The following is a 13,797-nucleotide window of genomic DNA, read 5'->3' on the forward strand; positions in this document are numbered from 1 at the left end:
TTTCTGAAATAGTCTGCTGAGAACAATGGAATGATAAATAACTTCAGAGCTCACATTTCGGAAGATATCTATGAATTCCTTTGTTCCCAACCAATTCTGGTTTTTATTTATTAAAAATGTCCTAATTATAGGATTTTATACTTAATGTACTACTGTTTCAGTTACTCTAGCACATTGTGATCACCAGAAATTGCCCAATATTTTTGAAAGAATAAAATTAAATCACTATTCTTTTAAAGTTCAAGAGTTATTTCTCTGGAAAGTGTCACAAAGAAATGATACTGAGTCAAAACGTAAGTAGAAATTGTTGTCCATATAGAAAGAACCTCAACTTTTTCTTCTTTATTTGCTGAAAAGAATAAAGCTCCACTAAACCTAACAGTGTCCTCTGGGGACGTTAAAATACTCCACATTTACTTGCCATGTAGATTCATGTACTTGAGAATAGGGAAGGCCAGGCACATAATATGCAATTGCAAAGTGAATGCTATTTAAACAAATAAAAATCAAATGATTTAAATGCATTTAAACAGATTTCATTTTATTCAACTATATCTTAAGAAAATAATCATGCCTTTTTGTTCCTACCCTAATCGTCCCCAGACACACCATCTGACCAACCCGGTCTACACCTACCTCTTCCCAAACCCAGCCATTTTCCATACAGAATAACCAATGACCGGCCGGATCACTATAGGAGATGAGAAGATAGAGGAATAGATACCACTAGGGCTCTGGTGGCGGAGAAGGGGTATAAGAAAGGGTCTATACCAAAAAGTATTGGAGGTATAGAAACCTTAGAAACAGAACTGATATGTGTCTCTTTGATTTCTTCTTTCCTTTCTATTCCTTCCACCATCAAACAATTTCTGACTCTCTTACATGAGACACTGTCTATTCTGAGTTCACAGGCTTGGAAGAGACAGTCAAGTAAGCAAATCTGAGGATCTCATGAGTTTTATTATTCGGAGTCTGCAGCTTATCCACGGGCGCCCGCAGGTTACAGGAGCCCCGGAGAGCCCACGTGGGCAGCTCTCTCCACGGCTGGCCCGCCTCGGGCTCCGGGCGCCGCCCCGCCCCCTGCAGGCCGGCGGCGGAACTGCTCGGGGACGCGGGCACGCGAGCCGCCGCCGCTGGAGACGCCGGGCATGGCGCGGGTGCTGATCGTGGGCGCCGGGCTGACCGGGAGCCTGTGCGCGGCGCTCCTGCGGAGGGAGGCGGCCCACCCCGTCCACCTGGCCGTGTGGGACAAGGCTGGCGACTCAGGTGGGTCGTCTCCTGGCCGGATCGCGGGAAAAGACACCGCCCAGACGCCGGCCTCTGCGGTGGCGCCAGCCCCAGCGGGGAAAGCCCCGATGAAAATGGGGCTCCTCGGGCCCCGGCGGGGCGGGCCTGCGCCGCGACACGTGATGGGAGACTTCCGCCGCCGGGAACGGCAGACACCCGGCGAGGGTGGGGTGCCACCGGCCAGGCTGGCGGCGACGAGGGCCAGGCTCCCAGGCGGGGCCAGGCCGGGCGCCGGGCCTCCGGCTGTCGCTAGTACATAGACGCCCAGCACGGGCTGTCGGTGCCTTTGCAGCTTTGCCCCGATCAGGAGGATCCCAAAGTGCCCCCGACCAAGGCTCCAGGGCGATCTGGTGCTCAGGGTCCTGTTATTCCCCGAGTCCTGCCCGAGAGGGGGAAAGCTGGCGTTGACTGACTCAGTCTCACCTTTCATTCATTCAGATTAGTAACTATACGCACCTCACGTGTCCTTTAAAAAATATCTCACAATCAGGGACCAAATTGTCTCTTAACTACTTCCTGCCAACATTGGATGACAAAACCTTCAACTGAAAAAAAAAAACACGTAGAAAATGTTTCCTACAACAGCTGTAACGGAATCCATGGGGGGGGGGGGGGCGGTAACATGGGGTGAATCGCTTTCCTTGGTTCATTCTGAGGCAGCGAGTAGCATTACAAGGTTCATTCTAACGCAGAGACCTTTTCCTGTGGGTGAATTCAAGGGGGAAGAATGACCACCACCAGCAGCCCCCACAATCCACAGAGCACCGTGGACCTGGGCGCCCAGTACATCACGCGCACGCCCCACTATGCCCAAAAGCACCAAAGGTGAGCTCTTGCGGGGTGGAATTTGCTGTATGAGGTGAAAACATACTGTAAACCACCCGTTTTTGACAGGGTTAAACTTTGCTTCTTGTAGGATAGTGACATTATTATGCTATTGTCATTTTCATGGTATTAGCAGTAAGAGGTTAACCTAAGTAACATGGGAAAACGGTAATACATGCCCCCTAGTGTCCTTGTGAAGTTCAGATGAGATGTTCCATGCGACACAGTAAGGGCTCGTGAATGTGAATCACTATGCTGGTGTTGAGGAAGAGGACAAGATAGCAGTGATGGAAGTCAATCGTAACCAATTCGAAACGGTTGTACAGAATACCTTTCTGTTTATCCTTACTGACATTATTTTTGACATGGACAAAAAAATAGGCCTTTGCTTAATGTCAGCAAAAGATTTATGGCTTCTCAAGACATTTCTGTTCTTCACCTGAATTGCAAATGTTATTAACACAAAACATGTTGACTTGACCATAGGACAACATCTAATTATTATTTAGTATTATAATCTCTAAGAATTCTTGCAAGAGAATACGGTATGTTAGAGCTGATTATAGAAGACCATTATGTAATATATGTTGATTTATTTCAGTTTTTATGATGAACTGCTAGCTCATGGCATTTTGAAGCCTCTGACCTCTCCTATTGAAGGCACGGTGATGAAAGCAGGAGACTGTAACTTTGTGGCACCTCAAGGAGTTTCTTCAATTATTAAGCATTACTTGAAAGAATCAGGTGGGATTAGGATTTTCTCTGCCTTCCTTTAAATTAGCACTTTAAAACAAAAGTCATACACATAATCAGATATTCATACTTGAAAGAAAGGTATAAGTAGATGTTCTCTTATTCACCACTCAATAGCTAGTTCCCTTCAGCTAAAGTAACCCACTAATAACAGTTCCCAACGTGTGCTTCCAGAGAAATGTTTATACAGCTGTCAATCTACATGGCTGTCTCTATTTTCTATTCATATAGGTTTATATTTATTCTTTTTAAAAATACACATGGGATTTTTTACATAAGCCGTTCTATACCATGTTTGGTCTATGTTTATAATAAATCTATCTATCTATCTATCTATCTATCTATTCTTTCTCTCTCTCTCAAGCAGTACATTTAGTTAGACATTGTTCACATCTCTTCAGGTGTCATCTGATCAGTTCTGAACTGCTGTTCCCTAAAACCTATTTGTAGGAAATTATAGTCGGAAAATGAATTTAGATTTTCTCTTTAAAATGGAGGAAGGCAGGGGATTAAGTTAAATAAATACATAACAGAAACACATTTGTTTTTATAAAATGTTTAAACCTTCATATTCTGATACATTTATTGCTATCTGCATATTTTTAAAAAATTTATTAAATATGATGTGCTGGGTAAACAGTGGTAAATAAGAGATGTGGATCCTGCCTTTGTTAATGTAGAGTGAGGTAGAGAGGAAAGATGTTAAATTAATTACATATACACACAAAACATGTAATAAATGCTAAGAAGGAGTGAGAGCATATGAGGGAGTGTATAATAAGAAGGCCTAACCTAATGTGAGTTTCAGAGGAGTGAGAGGAGGGAGATATATCAGAGAAAGTGTCACTGAGGATCTAATGTCTTCACGGTACCCCAAAGGTAAGCACCAGTGAACTAGGCCAAGAGCTAATGGTGATAATGGCATGCAGTGGACACATGAGTTAGAACTGTTCTAATGTAGGAGCAAGTTGGTGCATTTGAGGAACTAAAAGGTCATGATGACTAGAGAGTAGTGAATGAGGGAGAAAGTGCTAAGAGATGAAGTTCAAGACTAAGACAGGGGCCAGACCATAAGGGGCTTTGTAAGTAATGTTAAATATTTTATACTCTATCTTATGTGCAGTGGGAAGCCATCGAAGAATATTACACAAGAGATAGACATGGTCAGATTTCCTAAGCTCAGAAGTAACTTTCGAGAGATTTTATGTAATTCTCTGTTTTAAAATTGAGAGTTTCCAGAGCCCACAGATTTTAATATGTAGCCCTTTGGAAAGTTACTTCCATAAGGAAAACTTACTTTCCCAGAAACTTCACTCCTAGTAGTAGGAAAGGAGAACTTCCTGGTTTATACGAATGGTTATGCTATCACCCCCTAACTCTTGAGATAGATACTCCTTTTGGGGTGATTTTGCCCGTTGTGGTGTTGGATTTGGGTCTGTCATTCATGCCAAGGTTCTCACACTTTAGTGTGCATTATTAAGCCTGTGGGGGGAAGAGGGGGATATGTTTAATATAGAGTGCTGGGCCTGATCCCTGGAGATTCTGATAACACGTTTGGGTTGGGGCCTGAGAATGTACATTTCTAACAAGTTCCCAAGTGCAGAACATGTTGGGGCCATTGGAATACAGGTCCAAGGCTGGATATGCAGGATTTCTAGGTCAGTGGACTTCAGTTCCCTTACGCACACATATATTCACCAGCACCAATAAGAAAGTATGCTCCTGTCAAAGGGAATATTATGTGAAGACACAACTGAATAAAATATAAAATCCATTGGCTTCATTGAGGTCCAGGTCAGGCAGGACCAGGACAGAGCGAGGCAAGTAAGTTGGGGGTGAGACATCCTAAATAAATAGAACAGATTGAAATGGAGCTGCTCTGGTTGGAGTAAAGGAGATGGTGGTTGCTGAGTTGAAAGCTCTGGCTTTTGTGCCTTCCTAAGCAGGGGCCTTAGAGAAACCTCCAGGCAAGCTGAGGTACTGTTTACAAGCCCTTGCTCTAATCTTTGAACAGAATGGTGCTAATTTGCATTTGCTTTAAAAATCTGAGTTTTTGCTATATTGCAGCATTCTTTAAGGGACAGTGAAAGATGTAAAGGTATATGAGATCTGGAGACCTGACTTGGGGAAGCCTAGAAGCTTTCTGGGTAGATAAGACATACCTGTAGCAAACAGATTTTGAATGAGTGGTAAAAGCAGTGATGATCAAAGGATGTCTTAGATGAGAAGGATCACCTTGGGTTGGAATAGCTACAAAAAGGAAGTTTCATGGCCAAGGTTGGACTTAAGCAGGATATTTCTTGGCTGGTAACATGAGGTTTCCCTTTCAGGGTGCTTTTTTTCTCGTTTTATTTTTCACATCTTTCCTTTCTGTTCCTGAGGCTGAAAAAAAAGTGAATTTGTTTTTAAATCTAAGTTTTCTGAAAACTGGAATGTGAAGTGAATGCTAGTATACCAAAGAGACTTACTGATTTAATTATATTCCATCTTTCAGTTTCTGATTCATAATTCATTCTCTTAAACTAGTGATTTTCAACCAGTGTGCCACAAGATTTTTTTTTTTTAAACATGCAATTCCTGACTATTTAGTCAGGGGCACTGACCTCTTTTCCCTTAGATTCTCAAATAAAGAAATGATAACAGCCAACACAACAACAGCCGTCTTATGTGAATGAATCAAAATTATACCTGTAATTTTTTTTTCAGATTGATAAAACTGTTTTTTTTCTGGTATGCTACAGAATTTCAGTAATTAGTGCATGAGATGCAAAAGGTTGAAAATCACCATCTTAGCCCTAGCCGGTTTGGCTCAGTGGACAGAGCGTTGGCCTGCAGACTGAAGGGTCCCAGGTTCAATTGTGGTCACAGGCACATGCCCGGGTTGCGGGTTTGATCCCCAGTAGGGGGTGTGCAGGAGGCAGCTGATCAATGATTCTCTCTCATCATTGATGTTTCTATCTCTTTCTCCTTCTCTCTTCCTCTCTGAAATCAATAAGAATATATTTTTTTAAAAAAGAACATCACCATCTTAAATAAATATTGATTAAACACTAGTAAGTGCCAAGTACTATACTATATATGCTATATGCTATATATTGAAACAAAACAGCCTTAATTACTGACTAAAAGGGAAGAAAATATTAATTGAATAATTACTCTAAGAATTATTAAAATACCTTTGTGACAAGTGTAAAGAAGGAACATGCAATGAGAGGATATTCTAGATTGTATTTCTCTTAACTCTTCTTAATGAAGATAATCGATCCATTGATGAGTACTTGGATTTCTCTTACAAAGACCTTTTTCAGGTTTAATAGAGAACAATAGGTAGTGGTGCTCTTTCTTGCTGTTATTAGAAGAATTAACACCTTTACTAACATATACTTGCTCTACAATGATAATGAGCTGAAAGTCAGAGGGATGCAGCTTCAAATTATGGTATGCCATTTCTGAATCTGTTTCCTTATCTGTCAAATTAATTGGTATGTATATTAAGTGCTTGGCATAGTCTTGACATATAGTAGATGCTTAATAAAAAAATAGCTATGGTTACTCTCCTTATTAATTGTAATAGTATTTCCCACCCCACACACACTCAGAATGGACATTGATAGGCAGGTCCAAGTGCGACAGATGGAGAGGAATTCCCCCGAAGTGAGAAAGAAAGGGAACCCCAGGGGCTGTAGAGGAAAACTGCACCATTCATTCACCTGAATGGATCCAGTAGGCAGCCCTTCTCTCCCCATTTATTCCTATGGGAAAGTCTGCTAATGTGAACATGACTTTGCTCTTGGAACAGGTGCTGCTATCTGTTTCAGACAATGTGTGACCCAGATCAACCTGAGAAATGACAAGTGGGAAGTCTCCAAGGAAACGGGCTCCCCTGAGCAGTTTGACATTGTTGTGCTCACGATGCCGGTTCCTCAGATTCTGCTGCTTCAAGGTGACATCGTGAACTGTGAGTCTCGGCCTGTGCTGTTTGTTTACCTTGTGAATGGGATTTTTTTTTTTGAAAGAGCAAGAATTCAGCTTAACTCTCTTAGCAAAGGGTATAGTATGGATCCTACTGATTTGCATGTTTTATAAACTGATACAATGGCCTGGTTCACAGGATTAGTCTTGGTCAAACAGAGACACGTAACGGAATTTTTTTCCTTAACCAGTGAAGAGTTGAACGCTTTTCTTACTGCTCCTGCCTCTGAGAAGCAAATCATTTTGATGGATGCTCAGTAGTTTAGCCTACAAGAAGAGCAACCTCTTTGTGAGCTCCTGAGAAAAGGTTTTTCTGACACAAGCATTGATTACGTGAACCCCTGGCAAACCTCATCTTGGATTGCTCTTGAGGAAGAGCCTCATGTTCCTCCCTGCTTGGGATTTGTTGGCTCACCTTTTACCTAGCTTCTCCCCTCTTTTTTTTAAAAACAGCTTTAAGATATAATTCACATACCATACAATTCATTCATCTAAAATGTACATTTCAATGCTATTTAATATATTCACCAATATATACAACTATTCCCATCCCCAATTTTGGACCATTTTAATCATCCCCAAAAAGAAACCCCACATCCTAAAGCTATCACCTGTGTCCCTCCATCCCCATCCCTGCCCCTAACCCTAAACACGCTGCCATCTACTTTCTGTCTCCATAGATTTCCCATTGTCTATCAGCGGTCGGCAAACTGCGGCTCGCGAGCCACATGCAGCCCTTTGGCCCCTTGAGTGTGGTGCTTCCTAAGCCTTAGGAGTACCCTAATTAAGTTAATAACAGTGTACCTACCTATATAGTTTAAGTTTAAAAAATTTGGCTCTCAAAAGAAATTTCAATCGTTGTACTGTTGATATTTGGCTCTGTTGACTAATGAGTTTGCCGACCACTGGCCTAGGTTCTTAAGGAATGCTCTTCTATGGTTCACTTGGCCTCCACCTATGTCAGGCATCACTATTTTTTCTCCTTTCATTTTGTCTAATTGAGCCTGACACGTCAAAGCCATTGACTTCTAGAGGACACCTCATCTTGCCTTGAAGCCCATGAGTTAAAATAAGGCAGAGTCTGGCGCTGCTGGGCAAGGTCTTGGGTCATGTGGGAATGGCTGTGGATATTGACGTGCCTGGAGCTTTTGACTTGTTGCCTGACTAAAGCTGACATTGAATTTGATTGAGGAATGGCCTTTTATGTCACTATTAGAAAGAAAACTGGTATTAAATATAATTTATAGATCAGAGATTTAGAACTGTAATAGAAATTGTTCTCAGAGGAAGAAAATTGCTGCTTATTACATCTTGAAAGCAATTTGCTGTTCCTTAAATATCAGTTACACCACCCAGTAACAATATAGCTTCTTTTCTAGTACAGTGTGAGGCAATAATATAGAAGGGATTGAGATATCTATTATGTAGCTATAGGCAAATTAGAACACTAATGTCAAAGATCTCTGTCATGAGTCTACTTCTAGTCTGTTGCCAAAGTCACTTTAAGGTAGGATTATTTATTGCCATGGAGTCTGTAATAACTGGATTGATTTCAAGACTGTTAAATAACATACTTTAACATTTTACTAAAACAGTTATTGGTCAGTGTATTCAGTTGTGCTGTAAATTACATATTCCAATTTCTTTTTTAATTCTCATCGAGGACATTTTCATTGATTTTTTTTTTTTTAAGAAAGAGAGAGAGAGAGAGAGAGAGAGAGAGAGGTCAGAGAAACATTGATCAGTTGCCTCTCCCACTTGCCCCAACCTGGGGTTGAACCTGAAACCTATTTATGTGCCCTGATCAGGAGTCGAACCCACAACCTTCTGGTGTACAGGACAACACTCCTATCAACTGAGCCACACTGACCAGGGCTACATATTTCAGTTTTTAAAAGCTACATAGATCCTTCAACAATGCATTTTGAAAGTATTCATCAATATTTGTATTAGTGACATATAAAATATAACACCTGAGATATGTTTAAGGGCCTTCCAAAAATAAATTTATTTAGATCATATATATATATATATATATATATATATATATATATATATATAGAGTACTTGAACTGTATTGGGCTGAGAGAGAGAACTTAATCCTCCTACTAGTATTGCATTTCTTTATATCTTTCTGGGGTAGGGGGCAATTTTTGCTTTATGATTTTTGATAATGATTTTATTTGATTCATAATATATCTGCATTACATTTATCTGGTACATCCTTTTTACTTTTCACCTTTCGGAGATACTTTGTTTTGGAGGCACCTTTATTCACTCATCTTTGAGTATAGTAATTTCATAAAGAACTATAATAGTTTTGTGTCACCTTTGCAGGGGCATGTTATCCCATTTTTTACTTGAAAATTCAGCTTTCCCTTTATTTTCAGCTAAGTTTTCTTCTAATACTTGAGGAATTATTTCTGGTCCATTTATTATGATCTCAGAATATCTTAAAAAATATAAAGCATCTCCCTCCCATGTCTGCATTTTGTCTCAACTCATTTTCATCTTTGGTCTTTGCATTATTTTTTAACTTTCTTTTTCTAGCCTTCTCTCCATGTCATCCATGTAGTTGTCAAAAGTGTTCCTTTCGCTCCCTTCCTTGAGATACTCTTTCAAAGAGGCCTTACAATTCTTCACTGTTTTCAGGTCATTGCTTGAGGGTTTGTTGAGCTATTCTGCTTTCTGGCAAACTTTTTCTAATATGTATTTCTCATCAGTTCATTTGTTAGGTTCTGTTATGTTTTGTTGTCTTTCTCCATTTCTCTGCATAGGCCCCTCTCTAATCATCAGTTATCTTTAAATGGAGCTTTTTCTGTCAACTTTGTGAAGAATACTGTTGTCCGGAAGGGCAGACATTCAGTTAAAGTATTTTGCCTCAAAACACTATCTGTATACATTTTGTATATATTTACCTGTGGGTGATTGAATGCTAGTGATTACTAATATGATAATATATTTATTAATATGAAAGATTTCAAAATTTTTTAAACTTAAAAATAAAAAAGATGCATCTATATTTTTCAATCAACCAAAAATAGTTTGACAGAAACATTTTTACATCGGTTATTGCTTAAGATGATTTTTAGATGCCTTACATTTTTTGAATAGTCATAACTTTAAAAATGAGGATACTTTAGTCTTACTATTAAAAAGGATAATGCTGACAACATCTGAAAAAATGAATCATGCTGAAAAAAAACATTTTTTTCCTCTTTTCTTTTTTTAGTGGAGGAATAAGATGGAATATGTAGACTTTTTATGATGAAAAGTTTAAGCATGACTGACTTGGTACATTTGATTGATGGAATGGTTTTTGGGGTGCTGTATTGTCTCAATTAGAATTGGACCCCATGCAAATCATTCTGTGTTTACTTTCTTGTTATGAAATAACCCACTCTGCCAGTAACCCCTTAACACAGTGGTTCTCAACCTTCTGGCCCTTTAAATACAGTTCCTCATGTTGTGACCCAACCATAAAATTATTTTTGTTGCTACTTCATAACTGTAATGTTGCTACTGTTATGAATCGTAATGTAAATATCTGATATCTTAAGCGACCCCTGTGAAAGGGTCATTCGACCACCAGAGGGGTCGCGACCCCCAGGTTGAGAACCACTGCCTTAACAGAATGTCCTAACAATTCTGACACAATACCTGTGGGTCTAAAACAAAGAGGTTAAAAACATCTGCTTTCTCTTTATAAGTTTCAGTCATGACCTCAGTATGAGGAATGAGCTAATCTCTTTTCTCTCTGTGTGTGGAGAACTTTAAATCTCTTGAGTATGTATTAAACATTTTCAGTTTCTATGAAGAGACATCCATTTACAAAGCTATATGTTGCCCTCTAGTGGATATCAGTATATATTGCAGTTCCTGTCTGAATTTTTACTGGAGAGGACTTTGAAGATGACTGAAATATCAAATATATATAAAGCTATCACTATAATATAATTCACAAAACCCCATATTATTACAGGGAAACAAATTTAGGCCCATTCTAACTAATTCACATAAAATTGTTCAGTATCATTTTTCTTCTAATATTATGTATTTTTTCCATTTCAATTGTATTTATTGTTTATTGATGAAAAATTTGCAAGTAAAAGTAAAATAAAATATAGTCATAATTGTAGCTTCGTAGACATTAACCCAGTAAACACATATTTCTAGAGATGTTTAAAGGTAGAAATAAAAATATTTTTTTCTGTTTTCAAACTTTATAATATTTTAGGAATATCTTTCCAATGCCAATGAATGTTCATGGGTGTCATGATTTTTACTGCATCCTGTTCTATTCTCTGGATCTACCTTGAAGTATTAAAGCAGTTGGATAGATATGTTAGGTTTCCAGTTTTATCAAGTATTGCTTTGCGAGTGCAAAGCTGAAACAGGTTTTCTTCCCCAAGTGCCTTTCCTCAGGACAAGCTATTTTGCTATAGAATAAGGCCCTCTTGGTGACTTTTGCCTTAACTTTTCTTAAATCATCTATGTTTTATTTCTTTCTGTGTGTTCTGTAATCAGGTTTCATTAAAAGTTCCTGTTGAAATATTGATTTGAATTACATTTAAAGTGTTAATTTAGGGAGATTTAATGTCTTTACAATAGTGCACCCTGCATCCAAGAAAATCAAACAATTCTTCATTTATGTAGGTATTTCTATGTCCTTCAGTACACTTTTGGATCTTAATCTTAAGATCCTACATATCTCTTATTAGCCTTATTATGTAATCATTTATGGTATTTGTGGAGATTGTGGATAATGCCCCTTGTGGTATCTTATGTTTACTTATATGTTTTCAGAGAATACATATAAGAGTACATATAACCCAGCTGAGTTTCTAAACCCAACATGGAAAGTCTGTTTCTTTTGATAGGGGAATTCAACCTATTTATTGCAAAAACTACTATCTTTCTTCAACCTTTCCATTGATGTCTATTATTTATTTCACTTTGTTTTTCTCCCACCTTTTTACATTTTCTTCTATTTGCCAACTTTATCAAGCATCACAATCTTAATGAATGAATGACTTAATTCACTGTGTAAGGTGTGTCCTTTGTGGTAGGATAGAAAGTACATGAAGACAGGAACTAGCCCTGACTTACCTGTCCCTGTTTTCTCAGGATTCCTTTATGAGTGTCTCATGTATGGTAGGCCTTTGGTCTCTATTTACTGAATGAATGAATGAATGAATGAATGACACAATCTGAAATCTCGAAGGACAGGCAGGAGAAAAGGAAGGAATACTTTGGAGAGGAAAAAGGATCTTAGCAAAAAAATTGGAAATAGATATGCTTGTTTTCTATTGTGGGGACTGAAAATTGACTGAGAGGAAAGGCTTTGCGGTGGGGAATTTGGAGAAATAAAGCTGGAAATGTGGATTAGGGGCAGAATGTGTTGAGCCTTGAATGTGAACATCTGTTGAGCAAACATCAGAGGTCCTAATTCACCAGAAATACTGAATCTATCTTTTAAACCTGGCTGGATACATTGAGATGGTAAATAACTCTACCTAATTGGATTGGGAGGAAGAAAACATTTGCAGGATTTGGGGAGGGAACATTGTTAAAAGGTTTTTAATCTTAACATATGCACTATCCTTAGACACTTAGAACTTTAGTAAGCTATACCACAAAAACTTATAACTTATTGCATACTATAGAATATAATGATAGCATATTGTTCATAATCAGCACTTTCAACCTCCTTTCTACAACTTCTAGAATCTTCCATCAACATTGATGAAAAAATGGGAACCAATTCTTTTTACTAAAATAAGTTTAACTTCTTCATTTTTCTTGACATTTGCTGAAAATTTTATTAAAAGCACAGGAAACAAAAGTCTTCTCCTCATCAAGTAACATGCTTCATTGCTTTTTCTAGCAGATCATCACCGTAGGAGGGGAAATAATTCACTTTTTAAACTTCTTCAGATATTAGCCGCTCCGTTGGGCTGACTGCAAGCTTATGAGCTGAGAGTTGGTTCTGCTTAATCTTCCATTCTTCCTCTCTAAGTGCCTGAGAGGCAACCCAAGCTAGTGTTTGCCTCTCTGCCACTCTCCAGAAATGCAGGCGTCAGTGGAAATGGAGGAGACTCCCACCCATCTTGGAGTTTAGAGTGACCTGGCACTACTGTTACTTGTGCTTACCACCCACTCTAGGTCCTGGCAGGACAGAAGCAGTTCCCCTACTTGTGTCCCTCTGGGGAACTGTGTTGGGGAAAAAAAGAAGTAAGAGGGATAACCAGATGATGGTGATGAGAACCAGTATCAAAGAACATTTTGGGAATACTTGTTAAGCACTTTACCTACATTGCATCATTTATTCTTCTCAACCACCTCCCAAGAAGTATTTCATCCCCATTTCATTGAAGAGGAAAGTGAGAAGCAGGGAAATTAAATTAACTTGTCTGAGGTCACAGAGCTCTTGAGTGACAGATGTGGGATCCAGATCTTCTCCAAGTTCTAGTAACTGGGGCAGTGTACCTTTTTAAAAATATATAATTTTATTGATATCAGAGAGGAAGGGAGAGGGAGAGAGAGATAGAAATATCAATAATGAAAGAGAATCACTGATTGACTGCCTCCTGCATGCCCCATACGGGAGATCAAGCCCAAAACCCAGGCATGTGTCCTGACTGGGAATCGAACTGTGACCTGGTTCATAGGTAGATGCTCAACCACTGAGCCACACCGGCTGGGCGTGAGGCAGTGTACCTTTTGGTGCCTGTACCCAGCACAAATGTGTGTGATCTCCCCAAACCTGATATAAATGCATCAGTGATGATGCTATTTTGACTTTTTTGTTCTTGTACACATGCTGCCAGTAGATATATGTTTGAAACTAGGCTTCCAGATTGCACCTCTAACAGAAGATCCTTTCTTAATGCTGCCTTCAGAACTTATAATTTTATTTTTAATTCAGAGTTCTTTGATACCAAAAGGCTTTAAAAAGAA

At 39.0% G+C, this 13,797-nt stretch overlaps 1 protein-coding gene across 1 annotated transcript in view; it reads left to right on the plus strand.

Annotated features, from left to right (window-relative positions):
• The first annotated feature begins 1,115 nt into the window (after positions 1-1,115).
• The window catches only part of RNLS (renalase, FAD dependent amine oxidase), a 221,223-nt gene continuing 208,541 nt past the window's right edge, over positions 1,116-13,797 (plus strand). The window contains exons 1-4 of the mRNA XM_070431897.1: positions 1,116-1,266; positions 2,007-2,112; positions 2,714-2,856; positions 6,665-6,823. Of these exons, the coding sequence (XP_070287998.1) occupies positions 1,149-1,266; positions 2,007-2,112; positions 2,714-2,856; positions 6,665-6,823 (526 nt within the window). The 5' untranslated portion in view covers positions 1,116-1,148. The remainder of the gene's footprint in view (positions 1,267-2,006; positions 2,113-2,713; positions 2,857-6,664; positions 6,824-13,797) is intronic.

Source organism: Myotis yumanensis, unplaced genomic scaffold, assembly GCF_028538775.1.
Source record: "Myotis yumanensis isolate MYYU_CA2020_CCGP unplaced genomic scaffold, mMyoYum1.0.hap1 SCAF_13, whole genome shotgun sequence".
NCBI lineage: Eukaryota > Metazoa > Chordata > Mammalia > Chiroptera > Vespertilionidae > Myotis > Myotis yumanensis.